Here is a 25,633-nt window from a genome sequence, read left to right on the forward strand (position 1 = left end):
TCACTCACACTCTCTGCAGGGAGCAGGAATAAGGTGCTGATCACACCAATAAGTCGCTCCACTCAAACCATGTGGCAATGGTTGACAGAAACAGACAAATATTAACGTATTTCAGAATTTTACATTGTGTCAAACAAGCTTGGAAATATGTGGTAATATATCAATACTTAATGTATCCTGCCTTTGGTTTTGAATATAGTATATAATCTCTTGGCACTCCTACTAGTTAAACCCTGCTTCCCAAAGCAGCATCTGGTGGAGGTATTGCTGGGTAGTAGGTCTTCATGGGGTCTAAGCATGATTATTTAAAACAGTTTCTATATTCACATTTGCTATGTTTAAAACATATAAAGATACAAAGGTTGTATGTCTTTTTAGGGGTAAAGAGCAGTGTGGTTTAAAAAAACCAACAATCAATGGATTACTGTCACTAAAAAAGACATTACTTTTAGAGACATTACAATTATCATGTTAATTGTTCATTCCTGAATAAGAAAGTGCACCCAAAACTTGCATAATAGGCTGCACGAAAAGATTGATTGAGACAAAACAGGATTAAAACCATGAGACTATGGTCTGGATATTTCAGTAAATGTCATCAGGCAGGTTTTACATCACAGGACAACTTTAAGTCGTTCTGCACAATTTTCTTGTCATGAGCATTTTAATGTGTTGAAAGGAATGGGTAGAGAGGGTATATTCCTATGTAGAGAGGGTATATTCCTGTGAAGAGAGGGTGTATTCCTATGTAGAGAGGGTGTATTCCTGTGTAGAGGGTGATTATTCATATGTAGAGAGGGTGTATTCCTGTGTAGAGGGTGATTATTCATATGTAGAGAGGGTCTATTCCTGTCTAGAGAGGGTATATTCCTGTGTAGAGAGGGTATATTCCTGTGTAGAGAGGGTCTATTCCTGTGTAGAGAGGGTGTATTCCTATGTAGAGAGGGTATATTCCTGTGTAGAGGAGGTGTATTCCTATGTAGATTGCGTATATTCCTGTTTATGGAGGTGTACTCCAAAGTAGAAAAGGGTGTATTCCTGTGTCGAGATGCTGGAGAAAGTCAGTGTGCTCCTGGCAGGAGGTAGGACAGATGTGACATTTCCCCCCGATGTGCCAACCAGCACATGATCCTGGTCGGCTGTGTGTTATCTGCTGTAATGTCTCCCTGCACATACATTCCTCCCTCGCCAGCCACTGCTCCTTGTTTTTGTCATGTGCTTGTTTGCTTTCTTTGATAAAGGCAACCACGCAGTAATAACATAGTTTTAGAAGATTCCTCTGCGATCAGAGTTGAGCTATCATGGTCGCACAGTGCCAGCAATCCTTTGTCATCTACATCATATAACACCTACAAGCAGAAGCAGTGACAGAAAAACCCCACAAATTCCCAGCATGATAGCAGGATTAGAGTAGCGTGTGTTAAGAGATCAGGTTACAAAATACAATGTTTAGGGCTGGTTATCAGATGTTTTTGACTCTTCTTATCCTGTGTCTTGTAGACTTTGAATTTCTCGGAGGACTTCTGGTCTTGTTTAAGCAACAATTCTGGGTATGTTCCATTTACAGTGTTGAGATTCACTGTCTCTATTTTTGACATAATTATACCAATCAAAGAATGTTCAACAGATCGTAAATGCACATAGCGTTACTAAACACAGTTGAGGCTGCTATTTATGTGCCGTTAAGTAGCATAATCCATCTTTATCTTGCAGTTCATCTACGACCAATTCCAGCACTGTCCACAATCATTTCCTGGCAGATTCTCTCAGTCTTTGACAATGGTTTCTTATCCCTTTGTTTTCACTATCATCACATTCATCAGAGTTTTTACTGTAGCTTTTTATATTGATGTTTTGACAAGGTTTTGACTGTGTATCAGCAGACTGCACTAAGGGAGGGCCATAAAAATAAATATTGTCCATATTTGGAACAAACTTGTGTCATCTATAGAAACTTGGGGATGACTTTGTCAAATTGTTTCTATAATGACAATAGTTACTGCAACCAGCAAAATCTTACGGTACACGGAACTCAGTAGATAACAAGGTGTCTAATGTTTTACGTGTCATGGAAGAGAGATATGGTTTGGGAAACAGAATCGTGTTTAATTATCTATTTAATGTTTGTAATAATTTGGACTTACAGTAAATTGTCCCAGTTCTTTGCTTGCTTGCCCAAGCCTCTTACATGGAAATCCGACTGATATCTTGTTATTATCTGAAGAACATCCAGAAGTGGATTCCTTCGACAAATTACCTTACATTAGTGCTATTTAAACATTCTTTGAATTCTTTTAGGACATAGAAAACCAATCCGTCAATGTCTTAAAATATGGATCAGTGTATAGAAACCTTGTGTCATAGTACTGTTTAGTACAGAAAACAAGCAATGAAGAATCTTATAACTCTGACAAGCAATTGGCATGGGGGATGTGTTGCAACATTAGTTGATAGTAATATATTTCATGTACATTCAAGGATAAAATAGCATGAGGCAAATTGTACGGCCATATACTACGGCCATAGAAGGCTGAGCCAAAGATCAGAAGGACTCTTCGCTTGGTGGGACACCAGATCTAATCATCAACAAGTTTCTGGAAACAAAAAAGAGATGTGAAATCTGTGTTCAATTTTGTATGAATCTGGTGGTTGGGAGGCAGGAGACAGGGTAGCTGTCAACTGTGTTTGCTAGCTGGCTGTAATCTCACAGATATACACTGATATGCATAACTATTTATATTGATTCCTGTGCAAAACCCAGAAAATTTGAAATAACCTGTCAAGCCAGATTGCATAATCAGACTATAGTAGTGCTGTGCCATGTAGCAGGCAGGGGATGTGTTGCAGTGATGACCTCACACAGGCTTACTAACAGATCACCCTGCTGTGTGGGAAGAGGCATACATGCACACTTGCAACTCAGAAACAAATTCACTTGCTTGTTTGTGCTGGAAAATTCATGGTAGTTGAAGATAGATCAAGGTCCAATAGCTTAATATTGCAGTCTCTTGTGCTCTGACTGATGATTATGATGTGACTATCTAGAGTATATCTACAGTAATACAAGTTGTGATGACACCACTAAAAATCACAATTAGCAAATACTTAGTGTTATTTGTTAGTGAAATGGCTTTGCCAGTCTCCTATCTGCACAAGACTTGGTGCTACACTTGGTGGTATGTCAAGGAATATTCCCATCCCCACAACTGTATATATCTGACATTTCCCCACTCCCCCTTCACAGCTGCCACAAGACAAGATAGTGTGACTCTTCTTCTCAGAGCAGGCCTGTCTTGTGTGCTGCAAATAGCCCAGTGGCCAGGCAGGGGGATTCAAGGGGGGTAACTCTGTAGCTGGATGGAAGATATTACCATTATGCTTACACTGTTAGGTGGTAGAGCGATTGATTTATTACAAAACGAGATTTAATAAAGCTTAGAGTTAGTTTAGTGTGGTAGTGTGGGTTGATATCTTTGTTAAATTTGGGTACTTTATGGACTATGGTATCTGTTTATATTTTTTTCTTTCTAGAACTCACAGAGTGTCCAATACCTCAGAAGTGGTATATCATCATCTGCCCCTCATAGTAGGACTAATTGCTGGGGTCTCTGTCAGGGATTCACTGGAAAATGTAGTGTTAATTCAGACCAAACTCTAAAGAAGGAATGGGGTATTTATTTTATCAACTTATTTTGTTTTCTTAATTTTCTTATTGCAAGGGCATGACTTAATGTTGATAAAAGATGAGATTGAGCTCTGTTAGTTAAAACTGTTGTGTCTATACCATCTGTTTCAGGTTAAGTGAAAATATCCCTTACCATGAGATAAAAAATATACCGTATTATTTGTTAGGTGCAATGATTGGCATTGATTACCTATGCTCTTGCCATTAAAGTGATTGCTAAACACCTCATCTTGTAGAATGGTTCATTTCATCTTAGCACAGGGACAGGATTAGGATAGAGCCTGTCTCTTTGACAAGAAAATAATGACAGAAGCTTGCACAATACAGAAGTATTGATTGGCGTGGTGTCACTTTGATGTGTGTCGTCACTGATGCAGCCAGCAGGGGGAGCACAACAGCTGGGGCATGACTGTGCAACAGTCACAGCACCCAGGTAACACTTAACTCCAAACAAGTTGACACAACAGAAAAATCAAATTAAGCAGTCTGAGCGGATGGTGTCATCTTAGAATAAAGAATAGTCCTGAATGACATGCAATACATTCATTTGTGCTTGCAGGATATTGACAAGGGACCTTCAGTAGCCTCACCTGGAAGGTGTCCAAGTTGTAATTTTCTACTTATTCAGTATATCCTTCTTTTTGAGATGTTTTAATGATAATTGATTTATAAAAAAGTCACACATATTCTAAAATTATGGAACAATGTAGATAATGTCTACTTCATGTTTTTTTGTTAGTCCTGCACCATGACTGTGGAATATATGTATTTTATGAAAACAAAACCAATCTAGATTTATATAAAATCAAGTCTACCCAGCTCTATTCCACATAAGCATCAGGAAAATTAATTGTTTTAATGTTAGAGGAGAGAAATGTATTGTGTAATAAAAGATTCCCTAGTCTATATGTTAGTCTAGTTCAGTGTGCAAAATAAGTTATAACTGCCTGCCTGTTGCCCGTGGCTGGTAACTTTTCTTGTCAGGCTGCATTATATTTTCCACCACCTGCCGACTGTCTGGCTGATGATTTTAAGACTACTTACGTATTCAGTATATTATAACTCCTTGTCGATTGAAACAGTGAGTCTAGTTCTTAGTCTTATTATAAGAAACCTATGGCGGTACAAACTGCATGATCTTGTAACTATAACCCATGCCAGCTAGGTTGTAGTTCCTGCTTGATGTGTCAGTGAGTTGGAGAGTAGCTGTCCAATTTAAGTCCTTCAGAATATGAAATATGTTAAGGGGGTTAATGATAAAGGCATGTGTGTCAGAAAACATTGCAGGGATAATGTGGGAGTCTTCATCAGTCCAGGAAAACTTCCTCCTCCTCAGATGTCCAGTGTCTCCAGCCACAGTCACCCAACACTAATTAGTGCAGCCTTTATTAAATAATTTAGCTGTTGGGTGAACAAAGGTGGGATATGCTTCAGCTAGCACAGAAACACATACTTAATTGAATCTGCCCAAGCAGGGGAGGCCATTCATGTCATGCAAAGTAGGTCTCATTGGTGCCATGTCCATGGGTGCCATGTATAGATGGGTCAGAGGGAGACAAAGTGGGTGGATTGATAAGGGGTTTGTGTTTGCATGCTGATTTTTGTGTAATGTGTAGTCATTGTAGTGTAATGTGTAGTAATTGTAGTGTAATGTGTAGTCATTGTAGTGTAATGTGTAGTCATTGTAGTGTTGGTTCATACCACTGAACCGGTATTCATTTCAACGTTTCATCTCAAAGATTCATTGTTGGTGTGATGGAATGTTTTTGGTGAGAGGAGATGTTTCTTTTCTACTCCACCCAGTGTAAACAACTATTTTGTTTTTGCTACTAATTTGAAGTGGCATACTTAAACAATCATATTTGTTTATTTACCAGTCTCATAGAATACTTTGTTTGGTGCCATTAATCACTTTTCCATTCCACCAAATCTCCCACTCCAAGAGTCGACCCACTAAACCTCCACGTTCCTGGAGCTGTAGTCACTGACTGTAGTCAGTGGTGGTAGTGCAGCCCCCACCTATCCAAGGCCCCATTATTTGGTACTACCATCTCCAGATCTGCAGCCATCCCTCCCTGTCAGGACCCCCACCATTCTTGAAATAGTGCTACCAGTCTTGACCATGGTCCCCAGCTTCTCAGTGATCAGGTTACACCTTGTCCATCACCAACACCACATCAAAGCCAGGCTTGACCAGGGGCCAGGATGAGGTCAGTGTAAGGGATATGGCACTGTGGACTCCCAACTCAGTGGACACAATTAGAGAACTAGAGCTGGTCACCATTGCATAAGATTTCTCTGAGCAGCACTAATTAGGTTTAATCATGTGCAATGCGATCTCCTTTGCTTGGCCCACAATTGGACAGTCAGTTTGGTTTGGGACAAATTTTGTTTGAAAGGAGACAAAATCTTAACGAGCTGAATTAACCGAATTTTGTCTTGCATGGTTTGTGAGATGCTCTTCGGAGTTTGACTAATGAGTTTAAATCATGTGAAAGATATGTAGCTGCATTGAGGAGAGGGGATGAGGAGAGTGAAGGGTAATATGCTCTACTTCTCAGCCTCTCAATGTATTAGATTGCCATTCAATTAATTTGACTTTGAACATTGGTCAAAACTGTTAACTTCTTAACTCTGTTAACTCTGAACTTGACTTTAAAAATTATTCATACCATTACATTCCTGATTGAAAGAGTTAAGAATAATCAAATACACAAATGGAACATCAAAAACATGTTTTTTTATCAAATGTGCTACAGTAGTTTATTATACTATATACCAGAAAAAAGAATTCAGTATATAAGTGTCAAAGTTTCACCTTATGACTAAGCAAGGTCTATGTCCACTCCAGATGTCCCTTGAGGTTGGTCCTCTGTAGTCACAAAACAAAGCTGTCTGTTTACATGACACCATAAACAAGGTTGAGCATGATACTGGAGCAAGGCTAACATCAACACAGTTGTCCAGCCAGCCTCCTCCAGGCTGCAGCCCCACACTGTCCTCTGTGGCCATGCTGGTTATGTAATACGAACATATGGGGACAGCCAGGAAGTCTTTGAAGTATGACTACCTTCTTGTGTCACCTGACACCAGACAGGGGATAAGCACTGCCAGATGGGGACAGGACACAGGAGCCTCTCCCTCCTCCCCTAACTGGCGCTGACATCCATCTCTCACCTCTCTTCCAGGACATTTGCCACCACCCTGTTCCCCACTTGTGTACTCACTACCCTCTTCTTCTTTTGCTGTCAGGAATAATTTATGTTCACTTCCTTTGACTTTTCTCATATTATTCATATGGAGATAATTGTAAGAGAGTAAATCTAGGTTTGTTACACAGTGTCTAACTGAATTCATCCATTTTACCCTATTTTGCACCTAGTTTAGTATTGATGATAAGGAACTCAATCATTACCAACTTGATGTAATTAAAGAACTAGAAGCAGTTCCTGCCACTATCTGTTGCTTTGAAACCTGATCTACCTTCAGCCCTCCATGTGTCTGTCACATGACCAGAGCATGGTTCCAGATTGGAGGAGGACATTGTGGTTGTCTTCTTCCCCCCAGCTGGGCTGTCCCTCCCCAAGAATCCCCCCTTACCCCTGTTGCCGAATGCAGCCTGTCCCCTACCCCCTCTAGATTTCCTACTGTATAGGAGGCCCAGTTGCTTCTGGTGTCTGTCTTAGTTCCTGTCACAGACAAGGACAGTCTGCCAGTTCTTTGTGTGAGAGGAAGCAAGAGTTGGTGACACAATCACCTGTCTGGGATATGTACTTTGTTCTGTAGACAGTAAAGGTGGTGGAATCTGCTGGTTTCCACTGACAGTCAGCTGTTGAATATTGGCATCAGTGGACACTATGTATGTATTACGAACCATTATGGAAACAGATTTGATTTCTTTACTGACCAATGCAGTTTTTGTTTCTGGTTTTATTCATGACAACTGATACTTGTGATAGACATATGGGGCAGTGCTGCATCTGTTCACATTCCCAGGCCCACTTGGTAGTTTTCAAAATATTCTCATTGTGTTGAGTGTAATCCTTGTGTGACAATAATTTGATTGTAATTTTTGTTCATAATATCATTATGATGGCACTTGTATAAAGTATTTATGGGTTTAAGGTATTTGAAAGTAATGTCAAGTAACTAAGTTGTACTTTGTCATTTTCAGCTCTTGACAAGCTCGGCTACGCACACTTATTCAACCTCGGGATGCAGGTGGAGGTTGTCCAACCCAACATTGTTTTCGACATCGCAAGTCTGATGCTGTATGGAGCTCAGGCTACACCTATTCGACTGAAGATTCTCCTTGACCGTCTGTTCAGTGTCCTCCAGCATGACGAGGTGCTGCAAGTACTCAACGGCTTCGGCTGGACGTATGAGGACTATGCCAGGGGATACATTCTTCAGGTAGGACAGGTAAATCAACTTTCATTATATCCTTCTTGTTTTCCCCCAGTTGTATAACCATGGAGAATAGAATATGTAGCTATAGTAGATCAGTAGTTTGTTGTGATAAACAATTTTGTTTAGTATCAGTATATTTGATATTTGAAAGACTGGTATGTAAGTATAGCAGGGCGTGGAGTCATCCCACAGATGACATCCTTACCTTGTCAGCTTGCTGACGGGGTTAACCTCTTTGGTCATATGGACAAGGCGTCCGACTTCTGATCAGAAAGTCCATGGTTCGAATCCCATCAGGCCACTTGGAAATTTTATGGCTGCTACATTGGCACTGAGCAAGTTCAATCAAATTTGAGCAAAATATGTCTCAGTAGCCTACTATGAGGCCCGGGACGTGTCTTGACGGGGAAGTATGTAGCTGGACGAGGAGTCATCCCAAAGATGACATCCTCACCATGTCAGCTTGTGGACGTGGTTAACCATTTTGGTCAAATGGACAAGGCATCTGACTTCTGATTAGAATGTCTGTGGTTTGAATCCCATCAAGGGACTCGGAAATTTTATGGCCGCTACATAAGCAACACCATTTAAAGTATTTGTGTTCTATCAGTACTGGTACACCAGTCAAAGAAATTACCTAGAGTCAGAGGTTGTAAGATAATGTAACCTTGGACTAGTAGCTTGTGTCAGGGTTTTTTAATATATAATGTAACCTTGGACTTGTAGGGTTTGTGAGGGGTTGTAAGATAATGTACACTTGGCGTCGTGGGGTGTGTCAGGGGTTGTAAGGTAATGTAACCTTGGACTTGTGGGGTATGTCAGGGGTTTTAAGATAATGTAATCCTGGACTCATGGGGTGTGTCAGAGGTTGTAAGGTAATGTAACCTTGGACTCGTGGGGTGTGTCAGGGGTTGTAAGATAATGTAATCCTGGACTCATGGGGTGTGTCAGAGGTTGTAAGGTAATGTAACCTTGGCGTCGTGGGGTGTGTCAGGGGTTGTAAGATAATGTAACCTTGGACTAGTAGCTTGTGTCAGGGTTTTTTAATATATAATGTAACCTTGGACTTGTAGGGTTTGTGAGGGGTTGTAAGATAATGTACACTTGGCGTCATGGGGTGTGTCAGGGGTTGTAAGGTAATGTAACCTTGGACTTGTGGGGTATGTCAGGGGTTTTAAGATAATGTAATCCTGGACTCATGGGGTGTGTCAGAGGTTGTAAGGTAATGTAACCTTGGACTCATAGGGTGTGTCAGGGGTTGTAAGATAATGTAATCCTGGACTCATGGGGTGTGTCAGAGGTTGTAAGGTAATGTAATCTTGGCGTCGTGGGGTGTGTCAGGGGTTGTAAGATAATGTAACCTTGGACTAGTAGCTTGTGTCAGGGGTTTTTAATATATAATGTAACCTTGGACTCGTGGGGTGTGTCAGAGGTTGTAAGGTAATGTAACCTTGGACTCATGGGGTGTGTCAGAGGTTGTAAGGTAATGTAACCTTGGACTCATGGGGTGTGTCAGGGGTTGTAAGATAATGTAACCTTGGACTCGTGGGGTGTGTCAGGGGTTGTAAGATAATGTAATCCTGGACTCATGGGGTGTGTCAGAGGTTGTAAGATAATGTAACCTTGGACTCGTGGGGTGTGTCAGGGGTTGTAAGATAATGTAACCTTGGACTCGTGGGGTGTGTCAGGGGTTGTAAGATAATGTAACCTTGGACTCATAGGGTGTGTCAGGGGTTGTAAGGTAATGTAACCTTGGACTCGTGGGGTGTGTCAGGGCTTGTAAGGTAATGTAACCTTGGACTCGTGGGGTGTGTCAGGGGTTGTAAGATAATGTAATCCTGGACTCATGGGGTGTGTCAGGGGTTGTAAGGTAATGTAACCTTGGACTCGTTGGGTGTGTCAGGGGTTAGAAGATAATGTAATCCTGGACTCATGGGGTGTGTCAGAGGTTGTAAGGTAATGTAACCATGGACTCGTGGGGTGTGTCAGGGGTTGTAAGATAATGTAACCTTTGACTCGTGGGGTGTGTCAGGGGTTGTAAGATAATGTAACCTTGGACTCATAGGGTGTGTCAGGGGTTGTAAGATAATGTAACCTTGGACTCGTGGGGTATGTCAGGGGTTGTAAGATAATGTAACCTTGGACTCGTGGGGTGCCTCAGGGGTTGTAAGGTAATGTAACCTTGGACTCATGGGGTGTGTCAGGGGTTGTAAGATAATGTAATCCTGGACTCATGGGGTGTGTCAGGGGTTGTAAGGTAATGTAACCTTGGACTTGTGGGGTGTGTCAGGGGTTGTAAGATAATGTAATCCTGGACTCATGGGGTGTGTCAGGGGTTGTAAGGTAATGTAACCTTGGACTCATAGGGTGTGTCAGGGGTTGTAAGGTAATGTAACCTTGGACTCATAGGGTGTGTCAGGGGTTGTAAGGTAATGTAACCTTGGACTCGTGGGGTGTGTCAGGGGTTGTAAGATAATGTAATCCTGGACTCATGGGGTGTGTCAGGGGTTGTGAGGTAATGTAATCAGGGGATAATGTCACCGCATGGACAGGTACTGACCAGGATACTTATGGTTAGAAACAATTCCAATAAGATTATTGACTTGGATTTGTTTTGGTCAGATATGCAGATGGACTAAAGTAGATCTGTGGTTCTGGTGGAAGTATACGTCTGATAGGGGGGCATTACTGTAATCAGCATACAATGTGGTCACTGACTTACAACACAAATGCCATTTCCGATTTTGTCTACCATTATCAAAAACACCTGAGTGACCAGTCAAATGTTGGGGCATTTGTTGCCAAATATTTTGAAGAAATCGTGACTATGTTTTAGTATCTAGGGTTGATGATTTCCTAATTTGAATGTCTGAAGTTGTCATTATGCTTGTTAAGGAACAGTGGAAATTGTGCCAACTTGTCTGTGAGCCACTAGCCGAGCGTGTACCTCTTAACTTTGACCATTATCTGGATGTAGATGTGAGAATTTAACATGTCTGAAAACAATTAATCAGATTCAGACATATAAGGGAGTACTGTATGTTAATATACTGTATGTAAGGACATTAATTGCTAATCAAACATAATTTTATTTTACACGAGTATTTATTGTAGTAACCAGTAACAGCAATGTGCCAGTAACATCAAACATGGCATTACATAACACCATTAGGGCATCTGTCCTGCATTCACACCTAGGTATTTACATAACACGCGTCTATCATCTCTAGCAAACCAGCTGATGTTGACATAAGCCTCAGTTATTGACAACTGTAGCACATGGTTGCTTCCTGTCAACAGGCTTATCTCTGTGTACCTTTCCCTATCAACACATGCAAATTGCCTGCAGGGGTTTGATAACTCAGTTTTACCCCATGAAGAGGTTGAGATTTCCAAAATGGTGACAACCTGGGCCATAGTTTACCCTCTACTGATGGGACAGACCACACTTGAATGTGGGATGTATTGTGTGCTGGGTCTCCTCTACCAGTGCATGTTGATCTAATACACAGAGCTTCAGATGAGAATGTATTTGTGTATAATACACACTATAAATCACCATAATGCAATTGATTTTGTAGTGCTTTCGTTTAAATATGATTGGAATGAAAACATAAATATTTTTTGGAAAATCTAATAGTATAACAACACTGTGTGTAATTAGCCAATGTAGCCTTTTCACCTTGCATACCTGCATGTCTTTATAGATGCTTATTTCCTGAAGATGAACTCTTCTGTCGTGACAAATGCTACATCTCACTTGTAACTTAGACATGTATTGCTGTAGTGAGCATACACCCTGTATGTGACACATTGGGGCATCACATGGTCAGATGCAAATGAGAAGTGACCTGAAACACCAATGCAAGCCGAACTTTGTTTAAGTATGGTTTACTCATTCGATGAAGAATACCCAATATACAGGGATCCAAGAGAATAAAGATATATTGATAAATAAACTGTTAATACCCAAAGTGAATGATGACATGTGAGCAATAATACTCAATGGCTAAAACATTTATCTGGAACCCTGATCATACATTAGAACTTACAGCTCTGACACGTTCTGATATACAGATATTTATCTTTTAGCCACATTTTAGTTCTGTCCAAAGTAGAATATATTTTTGATAAATTCGTTACATCTGTTTTTGTGATGAAAGATTTTTGATTTACAAGGTTCTTGCTAAAGAAGAAGAAAAAACAAACCCTTATAACAAAAGTTAGAAACAGTTGGTGTATGTTGTTAGTGCTATGTTTCAAATTTCAAAACAGTTCACAATGGCAGCCAAGGCTGTGTGTAGGACAAGAGCTAGCCTCCTGCATGTGCCATATGGCATATCTGTCCCTGCGTGTGTAGATCTGGACTGTCAGAGATGCCTAGAGCGGAAATGTAAACACCAGACCAAGCATCCACAGGAAGTGCTCTGTCTTGTAGAATCTGCCCTGCCAACAATATACCCCAACTGTCAGTCACCATCTTCTGTTGCTATGGCAACCAACTGACCACTCTCACAACATAAGTATTGGGTCTCAGTAGGTAGTAAATAGATGGTGAAGATCAAGAGGTCTGGTTTGTCAGTCAGGGAGGGTCTGATGAGCTGGCCAGGTGGTGGGTCTCATTGCAGTCACTGGCTTGACATGCTTGGTCGCTGTGAAATAAGATGAGATGAGTCTAATAATATATGTCTTAACTTCACTGAGTCAAGCAACTGAGTTCCTGTATTTTTCAATGTGAAGCTTTTCAGAATTGTTTTTTGAAAAACAGTATAAGTGAGAGTAAACATGTTCCTCCTGAACATTTGTTCTGGAGGAATCAATATACTGGGAGTATTGGTTTCTGTGGAACAATATACCCAGGATGAAGACTATTTCCTTCCCTCAGTCAATTTCTACATATAAATTTATATAGCTCAAGAATACCTAGGACTAATTCATCACTCACATATACACCGTGTCTTTATCTTTGTTTTTGCTACATCATAATGCCCAAACTGGACCATCACCATGCAGCACATCATGCCAGATGGTTGTTGTGGGACTGTGAAGAACAGAGACTTGTATTTATCATAATGCCCAAACTGGACCATCACCATGCAGCACATCATCGGCTGATGAGAGAGTAGCACATGCCATCGATGTCTGTGTCTATTGGCAGTGGGGGGTCACCCAGGTGGTGACCATATAAGTCTGTGACAGCCATCAGTCCCCTCCCCCTTCACTGACCCCTCCAGTCCCTCTCACCCATCAATGACACATAGCATCTCCTCAATCTGAAGGGGTACGGGGACACCCCTCCCAATGAATGGGAAGTTGATGTTGGGGACCAGCCCTATCTGTTCAAGGCGCAAAGGTGCCCTAATGATGATAGGACAGTCCCAGGAGGAGGCGGTTTATCAGAGGGCTGCCCTGTTAATGTATCATGGCCACATGTTAGTTGGGACACGGTAGTCTTCATGCTGTCTTTATCAGGGAACCTTACATTCTTCACCAGGGTTACTTGTGAAGGGTTTTTAGATGACCTGTGAGTGGTCTCAAGCTCCTTGAAAATATTATGGAGAAGATAATTTGTCACTCTTGGTATTCTTGATGTTCTCATTTTTCTAAAGAGATACCATGAACACCTTCGAAGCTTGATGTTGAGATAAGTATGGTCATATTTCTTGCAAATCTCCAGATCAAAGTTTGAGGATATAGGACACATGGACACACCAGGCCTATCCAAATGGTCATACCAAGCATGCAGTCCTCTTTCACCCAGTCCATGTCAACAAAGAAAATTACTTGTAGCTTTCATGAATCAAGATATTTGAATGTAACAGTGTGTTGAGGTTGAAAAGTGCTGAAATATTAAAACAAATTAATTATCCATAATTCTGACCTCGAACTTAAAATGAACCATTATGATGAAATCACAGCATGGACTTAAACATTAACAAAAAAAAGCTTGAAACAGAATTCAAACATTTACCACAAAGCAAAAGATCCTAATGGGCCCCTCAGATTTAAGAATCAAGCCAATTACAAACATTCTGTAGTTAGGTTGTTGTAAAAAATGTGTCTGGAAAGGATTCAATTTTTGTGTTGTAGGACAGATGGTTGTTGTGGGACTGTGAAGAACAGAGACTTGTATTTATGTGATGTGTAAATGGCAGGTCGCCTTCAGTAATGATGTTTACTACCCTGGCAGTACAAGGGGGCCTGGCGAGGAGATTACCACACAAAGGACCAGTGATGGCAACAGCCATTGTCTATGTAGACTTGCAGACAAGGATCACTTGCTTAGATTAGTTGGTGGAGAACTCGCTTGATTGTGGGGCTAAATGGAGACACGATCTGGTTAGGAAATGGATAAGCGTAATTCTGTAGGATCTGGATTTGATTTTTGTAAAAAGTAGAATGTGATTTTGAAATGTTTAGGGGCAAATATATGTTAATTTAGGTGTTGGAAAATATAAGTCTTAGCTTGGTAATCGGTAGATGTAAAGTAGGGGTTGTAAAATCAGGGGCCATGTCTCAGCACTGTCCTTGTGAGACTGGCAGGACGAGGTGTGAACACTGTCCTTGTGAGACTGGCAGGACGAGGTGTGAACACTGTCCTTGTGAGACTGGCAGGACGAGGTGTGAACACTGTCCTTGTGAGACGGGCAGGACGAGGTGTGAACACTGTCCTTGTGAGACTGGCAGGACGAGGTGTGAACACTGTCTTTGTCAGACTGGCAGGATGAGGTGTGAACACTGTCCTTGTGAGTCTGGCAGGATGCTTCATTCTTCATTGTTCTTTGCGACTCTTTGTGTAGCTATCATTAATAAACTGTAAGTCACTTACAACCACAATTTTGAACACTGTAAAATAAGAGTACAAATTCCACAGAGCAAGTAGTATTCTGAGTGATCTGAGATTCACAAGAATACACTGATAAAGGCAGAAGCAAATTAGACAAATACATTTTTAAGATCATCAGTTGGCACTGGGTCTGCACATTCACACAGCCACAAGTAAATATGGTAAAGTAGCATTATTCTGTTTACATTAAAAACATTGGAAAAAACAATCATATGATATCATAAACAAGCATGTATTATTCATTTGCACTTTGTTAAACATTTTGTTTATTAACAACAGAACACAGTATGGAGAGCTGAGCAGGGTTTGATGCATGTGTTGTGATACTTGGGATTACATTATACGGCTATGTCTATGTCCTTATTATAAAAAACATGCATTTAGTGCTCACGTAAGGAATTCAACAAATAAAACATATTTATAGTATATTCATTGTGTTCTGAAAGTCCACATGTGAAGTTTTATTAACTGGCAAGTAACCTAATTGTAAATATCAAACAACAGATTGTTACATTGAACATTTTGCTAAGATGTAGACCTTGTGAACGCACAGATGAATCTGTCTGTATGAACCCTGCCAAGAAATGGAGAATCCAGCTCAATGACAACCATGGATGTTTAAATCTTAACTGCCGGGCAAAAGAAGTATACACCCATGTTTCATGGTGGCTAAAAATGAAACAAACAAGAAATGATTATTCCATGGTGATGTATTTCATATGGGTATCATAGTTGTGTTTTGGACCTGAAGTCTGCAGACTGTTTTCAGCCCAGTAACATTTTGATAACGTTTGGAATATTTTAGTCAAATCCAATTTTCAAGTAAATACTTTCCTTTGCCTGTCTGTTTATATTCATGTTTACACCTAACCAGAACATGATGCTGTCGTGCCTCAAATGTGTATGATATTAATCTGCGGAACTTTGTCACAGGATATTAATTGGTTGACCATAAATGAATTAATCAGGTTACCAGTGGCAATATTTGCTGTGAAGAGAAAATATATGGTAAGAATGTTATATTATCTGCCATGTCAGTTTGAGTAATAAAGTAATAAAATGTTTTCATTACATACTCTCTAACTAGCACTATGAAAGAATTTTGTAAATATATGGAATTTGTCACAATTATGTTATGAGTATGAATGTGAGTGTGAACACCTGTGGCAGGAGGGAGGGAGGGATGTGTGTAGGGGTGTGGTCAGTCACACCAGTTGGCATGGATGCAATATACTAGGTACGAGTGTCAATTCCCCACACAAACAAACAGGTCTGTACACAACTCACAGCAGTAAGACAATGTGCAATATATATGATATGGTCAGGCACTTGTTTTTTCAGCTTGATGATTTCTCAGTATTTTTATCACTTAGTGTCGTACAGGAAGTCTCAGGGTTAGAATACTGCTTTCTCCGACAGCCAAGTGTATCACATGTCATTGGTAAACTATCAGTTGCTTTAACTGAGTCAGCATTTGATCACTAAAACCTAAACTGATACACACATGTGGGTTGTTGAACCAAATTGTTGGTGAAAGAAATAATTTCTATCATTGCCTAACGGTTTAAGATAGGATAAGATATATTTATTGCAAGAAACATACCATTACAGAGGCAAATTTGTAGACATACACCCAGTTGACATAAACAAACGTGTAACATTTAGAGAGTAAAAGAAACAATAATAGATATGTACATACATACACACATATACATCTCTTAGATACGTAATATGGCACATTATTGTCTGAAATTGTAAACACGGTGACAGATATTATTTACGGTGTTGAGGTCATTATTTGCTAAAATATATATGAATTTATCTGATCCCTATGAGAGGTAATTACAGGGGATACCCATTAAATCCTATTCTCCAGGAATAAATGATGAGCTTTTATAAAGTTGTCCAGCTTCTTGGAGCTGTGTCAGGCAGCATGAGATACAACCAGCCAGGTTGCCCCAGTGTGTCAGGGTGATGTATTGGAGAGCGATATGATCACTGTCAGAGAGTAGTAGGGGGGCATACCAAGAGGGGAAAGTGGCAGTAGCTGACACACTCCTGCTAACAACCATACCACTAGTCATGCGCCAAGACTGTGGAAAATATAAATGTATTTTTAAAATGTTTTTTACTAAAAGCCTAGGCAATTCTAGATCAAACTAAACCAAGTCTAGCTTTCTTGATTCCATATATGAAAACAGCAGAAGAGGAAAGGTTCTTTTGAAAAGAAAAATTACAATTATTTTAAAGAAATGTTTTCATAGTCTACGTGTTCGTCTACCATGCCACCTCACAACCGAGTTAGGTCTATGGCCATCTTAAGTAGCCTCAAGACAGTAATGATGGTCACACTGAAAATGAATATTTTCCCAACAAACAATTGATTCAATTAAGTTCTTTATTCAGATGAGGTTGGCATTACTACTAATATGTATATATTAATAGATACTTTCTCCCATATACCATTTGTATTGTTGGAGACAGTCTTTGGCTGTATTCTTATTTGAAGCACTGTTGTGAGGCTGTTTAGATTATATATCTTTCTTTATGTTGTAGGACTCTAATGGCCGTGTCTTAGACAAGTGGACAATTGCATCACGTGAGGAGGAACATATCATTCTTCAGCAGTTTTTGCGGTTTGGAGAGACCAAGGCCATTGCTCAGGAGATCATTCTACAGGACACCAAAGAGAAACAAGACCTGTACATCAAGCAGACAACACGAGCAGAGTCGGAGATCAAGAAATTCATTGAACGCAGTAATCTGAGCACCACACAGGGCCTCATTCGACCTTATGAAGCGCGACCTCTGTTTGCTGGACGTCTTCCCCTCCTGCCTCCTGGCAGCCGCCTGTTGACTCCCCCTCTCCTGCAGGCCAGTTACTCCCCAACAAGAGATATTCGACCTCTGGGCATGCCTACCTCAAATGCAACTTCCACATCCGTCTCCCCTCTTGGCCGACTTCAGACTATGCAACCCTTTGAGTTCCGGCGAGATCAGACAAGTCCAGACCCAAGTCCCAACTCAGTTGACAAACCAGCAGCAAGCTCCTCCCCATCAAGTGACAGTCCGAAGAACCTTTGTTCAACGCCTACATCTGTCCACTCAGCTCCCTCCCCAATCATGTCACAGAGGAATCTTGACAGCAGTGAGAATGCAGCTGTGCCTGGTGGCATCTGTGTCATGGACGATGATGATCAGTCTCTCGGGGCCATTGATTACTCCACAAAGGAAGACCCAGCTTCACCAGACTATGACAGTAAAGCCAAGCATTTGAGAAAGTCAAACCACCCAATCAAGCGTCAGTGGACACCTTCCGCTGGGTTCGGACAAACATTCATTGGGCCAAATGGTAAGAAGCGTGTGCTGTGTACAGCATGTAACAAGACATTCTGTGACAAGGGTGCTTTGAAAATTCACTACAGTGCAGTTCATTTGAAGGAAATGCATAAATGCACAGTTGATGGCTGTAACATGATGTTCAGTTCTCGCAGAAGTCGCAATCGTCACAGTGCGAATCCCAACCCTAAGCTCCACATGGCAACTAAGAGGAAAGACATGAGTGACAGTCCTAGACCCTATGATGATGCCAAGTCTGTCAGGATGATTAACAGCCCACCAACCATGGTAGTTCCTCCATCACTACTTCCTAGAGGGACACTGCCTGGAGTCGATGCCCAAGGCTTGATGAGAGCTGATCCTGCCTTTTTTGTTGACATGAACAATCAGTTTGCTTATATACATGCCCCAGATAAAAGACCAAGACTTGACACAGATGACACTTCAGATGACAATCACGATGAACCAAAGGACCTCAGCAACCACATTGTGGAGGAGGGTGAGCCACTAGATGAGGAGAGCAAACAAGAGCTCAACGTGCAGAGAGGGGGGAGTCGCAGAAAGAGCAATGCTCCAACAAGGTGTGCTCAAAATGATGAGATGTATGTCATGTCAGATGATAACTCAGATGACAAAGATCCTTCAAATGGCAAATCTCTCTCAGGCAGAGGTAGGAGAATATCCTGTAAGGATGGCAAGTCTGAATCTGATCGTCATCATCAGGACTCATGCATCAAATCAGAACCAAAGGATGAGGTACAGCAAGAAGATGGTGAAAAGAATGAAGACATGGGCTGTGGTAATGGCATCCACTGTGGACCTGAAGACAAACTACAGTCAGATCAGGACCTCAAAGAGCAAATCAGCAGAAAACGAAATTCCATCAATTTCCCAAAGATAGCATCCCTTTTAACCAACTCTAGCCATCAGAACAATAACAACAATAGTAGCATTGCATCTGATGATAGTTTCCAGAATCACTCTGCTTCTATCCATGAAGCTAGCCCATGCTCTTCCCCTTGTCGGTCTGATCAAGACTCTGAAGATTCATGCATTGATTCAAACACAAATGGCCACCTTATTGATGACTTGGAAATTCCTATTGACAAGACCAATCCCAGAAAATGCCTGACATGTGGAAAGATGTTCCAGAATCAGTTTGGTGTGAAGATCCACTACAGGAATGCACACATGAAGCTTGTACATCCATGCACAGTTGATGGCTGCAGTGCTACATTTCCATCTAAGAGAAGCCGAGACCGTCACGCCTCTAACCTAGGCCTCCATAAGAAGCTGCTGTCATCAGATGACCATGAACAGGACGGAGATTCCAGCACCAACATGCAAAGTTTGAGAGAAAATGTGCTGCAGTCCCTGTACGGCCCAGACTTCATTGAGAATGAGACTTGTGGGAGGAACGGCCACCTGTCTCCATCAGCTTCTGGATCAGCTGGGTCTGACTGCAACTCTGATGATGAGCCAGAAGAAGATGAGATCCATCTCAATGGCCATGCTGGCAGTGATGACTCATCTGATGCATCTGTCTCATGCCATCTCTGTGAGTCCAAGTTCAGGGACAACCTGGCTTTAAAGGAACATTTTGAGAACATACACCCGAAGGAAATGTTTCAGTGCACCATCAATGGATGTGAAAAGATATTTTCAACACGTAAAAGTCGGAATCGACACAGTCAGAATGATGGCCTTCACCGCCATCTGCCGATGGGGAAGAAGAATGGCGTGTCCTGACCCATGTGTCAGAAAGACTAGACTCTAGCAACCTCAGTGGTTCACCATATGGCCACTTCTATATATGCAGCACTTCCGTCAGTAGAGTATTCAGTGTCTTCGGAACCAATGGCGTCTGTGTGATGCAGTTCCACATTTCTCTACAATAGGAGAACAATTCTCATGCAATACGGTCACTTGACCATTTAGTTCTGTATATGCATTTAGTTTGTAGTGTCAGTAGTTGTCTACTACAGACTTGGAACGTTCATAAGCAAACTGTGGTAGCAGCACTAGTGTTTCTCTAGGGTTTTCCCAGAAGCAGTGCCTCTTGAACTCTAGCACATGACTCCAGGATGATGGAGCAGAGAAAGCCTTATGTCATGTGAGTGAAGTCCTAGACTGTCACCAGGAACTATGCCCTAGAATAGGAGTGTATTGTGCTGTGGACCTCAAAGACAAAGTGGGCTTTAACATAGAGTGAAAGTCTGTAATGTGAGTGAGTAGACTTTAGACTTTCTTCATCTGTTTGATCTAAGAACAAGCTGAGGCAACATGTCTGTGAGGAGGACAGTGTGCTAGAACAGTCCTTACTTGGTACTAGCGAGGTCAGCATCATCACCTCAGAGACAAAGGGATTGTGTATTGAAGCAATAGTTTGGTATGGGCATCTAGCTCACATAATAAGGTTCATCTGGACCAGCTACAGTGCCCATGTGTGCCATAGTGGACCATCAGTTTATATATCCATGACAGCCACTACTGCAAGGGTGGTCTGGGTGGGAGGCTGAATCTTCATCAGTATTATAGTTCCTGCATATATTTGCAGAGATGTGTGCCTGCAATTCAGTAAAACATTGCTATGTCTGATTAGAATAGTTGAAACATGCCCGTATCACTTTCTGGAGGTACTGTCAACTTCCGTTGGATAACCTTAGATACAATTCTGTATGTTAGGCCATACAGTGTTTCGCACATTGATATTGTGCATGTACAATTAACCCTAAAACTATCAAAAGGCAACGTGCAACAGAATCCCAATAACAGCTATATCTGAAACGGCAGGTGTTTCTCATCAGACTTAGCAACTGTTTTGCTGATTGGTGCAGACTAGGGAGGAGACCCTTTTCAGAGGGACTCAGCATATCACTACCACATGTGCAATGGTCAACTATTTATTTATTGAATCTATGCATGTTTTAGCAAGTTAACACGTTATATACATGTCATTGTTCATTTGCCATCACTTACCCACATCATGAATGTTGTTTTGTGCATTTTATACCATGTTTGTAGATGATCTCAAGACGAGCAAGTTTACTGACAAATGCTTTTTCATCATATATAATCACTTCCAACCCCAGTTTTACATGACAAATATGCACATATTGTAGCATCATACATATTATGCAATCATAGCGGGAAATGGCCGCCTTATCAATAGCAATTGTTTTAGATCTTTTGATCATTACACATTAGATATAGTTTATTCTCTTCCTTTGTAATCTTTAGAAACTCTTGTCCTTCTATATTCATCTCAGTGGTCTCATTATACACAGGTAACCTATATTTCTCCACCTTTCAACACATATTTATTGCTCCTATCTTCAAGAGTTTATCACTTTAACTCTTTCTACAAGATTCTCAACACACCTGATGCCTGTTCTTAGTACAGAGTTCGGCCTGTTTCTCTTTCTTTGTCATTTGAAGCATAATATTTTCTTCTCACCAACTGAAAAACTTCAAATTGAATATCTGTATTTGTGAATACCAGAATTATTTGGTGTTATTTGATGCTGTGAAATCTGGTCAAGACAAATGACAATTGAGCATTAGCAGTGGGGGGTTGTGCAGATTATGTTTGTGTAAGTGATAGAACAAATAGAGATTAATTATTCCATGTTCCCAAACTTTGCGATCACCTAGTTTGTGGTATTCACAGTACTTTATGCTTTAGGGCACAGAACTAGTCTCACTTGTTTGTTTTATGGTGCTATTACAAGATTTAACATTTGCAATATTTTTCATACATTTCAAACATGAGTGGATTTTTTTTCTCTATATTCCTAAGTTTTAGTTGGTTGTTTTTGTGATGGTTAAAGGTAGCAATTGTGTGCTCAAGTGATTATATTGTCATTGTTTTGCCATTATTTTAACATACATACACTCAGGAATATATCAGATTTATTAACTAACTCGGTTTTAGTGTGTAGCAGTAGAATTGCTGAAATATGTATGGGGATTCATAATAATTTGCATAAATTAGCATATCATTTCATAAATCCATTTTAGCTGTGCAATATTGCATTATAAATACATCATACCTCAGACATGTGTGCAATCAGCTGTGACAGTCCCATGGATATTGATATATAGATCTTACACTTTGTTTGATTGGGCTCAAATCAAAACTTGTATTTTTAGATATTTTTTTCAGTTTGAACAATACCCAGTATACACAGTTAGCCTTAGACATGACTAAGACTAAGACTTCCATGATTGTAGAGTGGGTCCACAACTAAGAAATTGTGCATAAACTAATTTGTGTGCCATACAATGTAGTCTGTTTGTCTGTTGGTCACATGTTCCAAACACTGGAGATTTGTTGGAGGGTTTTCAGTATTTATTTTTGTGTAAAAATATTATTTGATGTCATTATTTATTTCTCATTCGTTTGTAAATTTTAATGCCTTGAAAAACAAAATATTTATATTGTTGGTATGGTAACATTGGTTAGTGATATTTGTTTTAAGACAAGGTAGAATAAAACAATAAGAAAACATTTCAAAAAGATTTTGTTCTTGTTGTTTTACATTCTGGACATAAGAGTGAAATGATATCTATATCAGTAGTACTAGGCAGGCTTACATGTTGAATTATAAACATTTTCCACCATTGTGTTTTGATGTGTTTTCATTATGTTGAGAAGAAAGTCGGTTAATTAATATATAAGGTAGAGTTTTATAGTTTCTGAGATTCATTGTATGGTTGTGCTAATTTCAGATAGATATTGTGTTTTATGTTGAAAAAAACACTACAGATGTTTTGTCAGTTATTATTTATTTGCATGTAAATGATGTATGTGCCCATTCACAGTATGCCAAAACAAAGGGTTTTCTGTACGAATCAGCTTAGAATCTATGCACATTCTTTACATTTTGTTTGGTAATAATGATCCATTGAACTATTATCACGATGACTGTATGAACATTATTACAATATGGTAATGTATATGAAATGTAACCTTTATCTGTTGTGCATTTATTAGGGCTGATGATCTGCCAAAATAACTAGTTTAAAAAATGTTGATTAAACAAATATTGATACTTATTGGTGGCTTTTTATGAAGTCTACGTTAAGTATTACCTTTTAGCAAATTGCCAAAACTTTGTTTTGCCAGATCATCCTTGGATCAAAAACACATGGGAAATAAATATTGCAATGTTCGTGCACTGATGTTGCAGTTCCTACAGACAGGTTCCCGTCCTGCATGTCAAGGCTTCTTTTGTCATTGTAAGAAGTCATGGCTTGAAGCTTAGAATAAGGCATCCACTTAAAGAAGGAAAAGAGGACATTAGGTTATACAGATATTCAAGGTTAAGCACTGTCCTAAAGTAATCAAATCAAAATGGCTGAATGGTTAATGCAATTTGTGAAATATTACCTTATAATTCAAGAGGGTTGAAGGGTCGAGATGGTTGTAGGGGCACTATTCGAGATGGATGTAGGGGCACTGTTCGAGATGGGTGTAGGGGGCACTGTTCGAAATGGGTGTAGGGGGCACTGTTCGAGATGGGTGTAGGGGGCACGGTTCGAGATGGGTGTAGGGGGCACTGTTCGAGATGGTTGTAGGGGGCACTGTTCGAGATGGGTGTAGGGCACTGTTAGAGATGGCTGTAGGGGGCACTGTTCAAGATGGATGTAGGGGCACAGTTCGAGATGGGTGTAGGGGGCACTGTTCGAGATGGGTGTAGGGGGCACTGTTCGAGATGGATGTAGGGGCACAGTTCGAGATGGGTGTAGGGGGCACTGTTCAAGATGGATGTAGGGGCACTGTTCAAGATGGATGTAGGGGCACAGTTCGAGATGGGTGTAGGGGGCACGGTTCGAGATGGGTGTAGGGGGCACTGTTCGAGATGGATGTACGGGCACAGTTCAAGATGGGTGTAGGGGGCACTGTTCAAGATGGGTGTGGGGGGGGCACTGTTCAACATGGATGTAGGGGCACGGTTCGAAATGGCTGTAGGGGGCACTTTTCAAGATGGGTGTAGGGGGCACGGTTCGAGATGGGTGTAGGGGGCACTGTTCGAGATGGGTGTAGGGGGCATTGTTCAAGATTGGTGTAGGGGGCTCTGTTCGAGATGGGTGTAGGGGGCACGGTTCGAGATGGGTGTAGGGGGCACTGTTCAAGATGGATGTATGGGCACAGTTCAAGATGGATGTAGGGGCACAGTTCGAGATGGGTGTAGGGGCACTGTTCGAGATGGGTGTAGGGGGCACTAATCAAGATGGGTGTAGGGGGCACTGTTAGAGATGGATGTAGGGGGCACTGTTAGAGATGGATGTAGGGGGCACTAATCAAGATGGGTGTAGGGGCACTGTTCGAGATGGGTGTAGGGGGCACGGTTCGAGATGGCTGTAGGGGGCACTAATCAAGATGGGTGTAGGGGGCACTGTTAGAGATGGGTGTAGGGGGCACTGTTAGAGATGGATGTAGGGGCACTAATCAAGATGGGTGTAGGGGCACTGTTCGAGATGGGTGTAGGGGGCACTGTTCGAGATGGGTGTAGGGGGCACTGTACAAGATGGCTGTAGGGGGCTCGGTTCGAGATGGCTGTAGGGGGTACGGTTCAAGATGGCTGTAGGGGCACTGTTAGAGATGGATGTAGGGGGCACTGTTCGAGATGGGTGTAGGGGGCACTGTTCGAGATGGGTGTAGGGGGCACTAATCAAGATGGGTGTAGGGGGCACGGTTCGAGATGGGCGTAGGGGGCACTGTTCGAGATGGGTGTAGGGGGCACTGTTCGAGATGGGTGTAGGGGGCACGGTTCGAGATGGATGTAGGGGGCACTGTTCGAGATGGGTGTAGGGGGCACGGTTCGAGATGGGTGTAGGGGGCACTGTTCGAGATGGGTGTAGGGGGCACTGTTCGAGATGGGTGTAGGGGGCACTAATCAAGATGGGTGTAGGGGCACTGTTAGAGATGGATGTAGGTGGCATGGTTCGAGATGGCAGTATATATTTCCTGTGTGTTGTTGAGTGTATCTTTGTTGAGTTATAGTAACTCTGTGTCATTGTTACTTGATTGCTTCCACCCGGAATTTGCCAAACTCAGATTTGTTTACCCCTGTGATAACACTTTTGTTGAGAGCATGCTTGAGTGATACGGAACTGTCAGTGCCATCAAACAAAGGAAGCCAGATCAATGAAGTCTACTGTTTATAATGGCATTAAACTTTGTAAACATTAACAACTCCAAAAGGTTCAACATTGGACACCAACAGTTATGTATTACATCTGTGAATGTTAACATGTCTACAGTATTACACTGATATCACTTGATCTGTGCATGTTGCTCCATAGAGCCAGAAACAGCTCATTATTGATAAACTGTGAACTTTGGC

At 41.2% G+C, this 25,633-nt stretch overlaps 2 protein-coding genes across 3 annotated transcripts in view; one reads left to right on the plus strand and one right to left on the minus strand.

Moving 5' to 3' along the window:
• Positions 1-24,197, plus strand: part of LOC139478413 (zinc finger protein basonuclin-2-like) — a 74,839-nt gene extending 50,642 nt beyond the window's left edge. The window contains exons 4-5 of one of the 2 annotated variants that reach the window (XM_071260873.1): positions 7,860-8,098; positions 17,499-24,197. In XM_071260873.1, coding sequence (XP_071116974.1) covers positions 7,860-8,098; positions 17,499-20,030 — 2,771 coding nt within the window. In that variant the 3' untranslated portion in view covers positions 20,031-24,197. Of the gene's footprint in view, positions 1-7,859; positions 8,108-17,498 lie in introns of both variants that reach the window. The other variant, XM_071260863.1, reaches the window with a different exon arrangement.
• Positions 24,198-24,731: 534 nt separating this feature from the next.
• Positions 24,732-25,229, minus strand: LOC139455904 (uncharacterized). The gene has a single exon (XM_071237457.1). It carries the CDS (start codon positions 25,227-25,229, stop codon positions 24,732-24,734), a length of 498 nt encoding a protein of 165 aa, XP_071093558.1.
• Positions 25,230-25,633: the final 404 nt, after the last annotated feature.

This window comes from Haliotis cracherodii, unplaced genomic scaffold (assembly GCF_022045235.1).
Source record: "Haliotis cracherodii isolate W230 unplaced genomic scaffold, xgHalCrac1.p SCAF_1, whole genome shotgun sequence".
Taxonomy (NCBI): Eukaryota; Metazoa; Mollusca; class Gastropoda; order Lepetellida; family Haliotidae; genus Haliotis; species Haliotis cracherodii.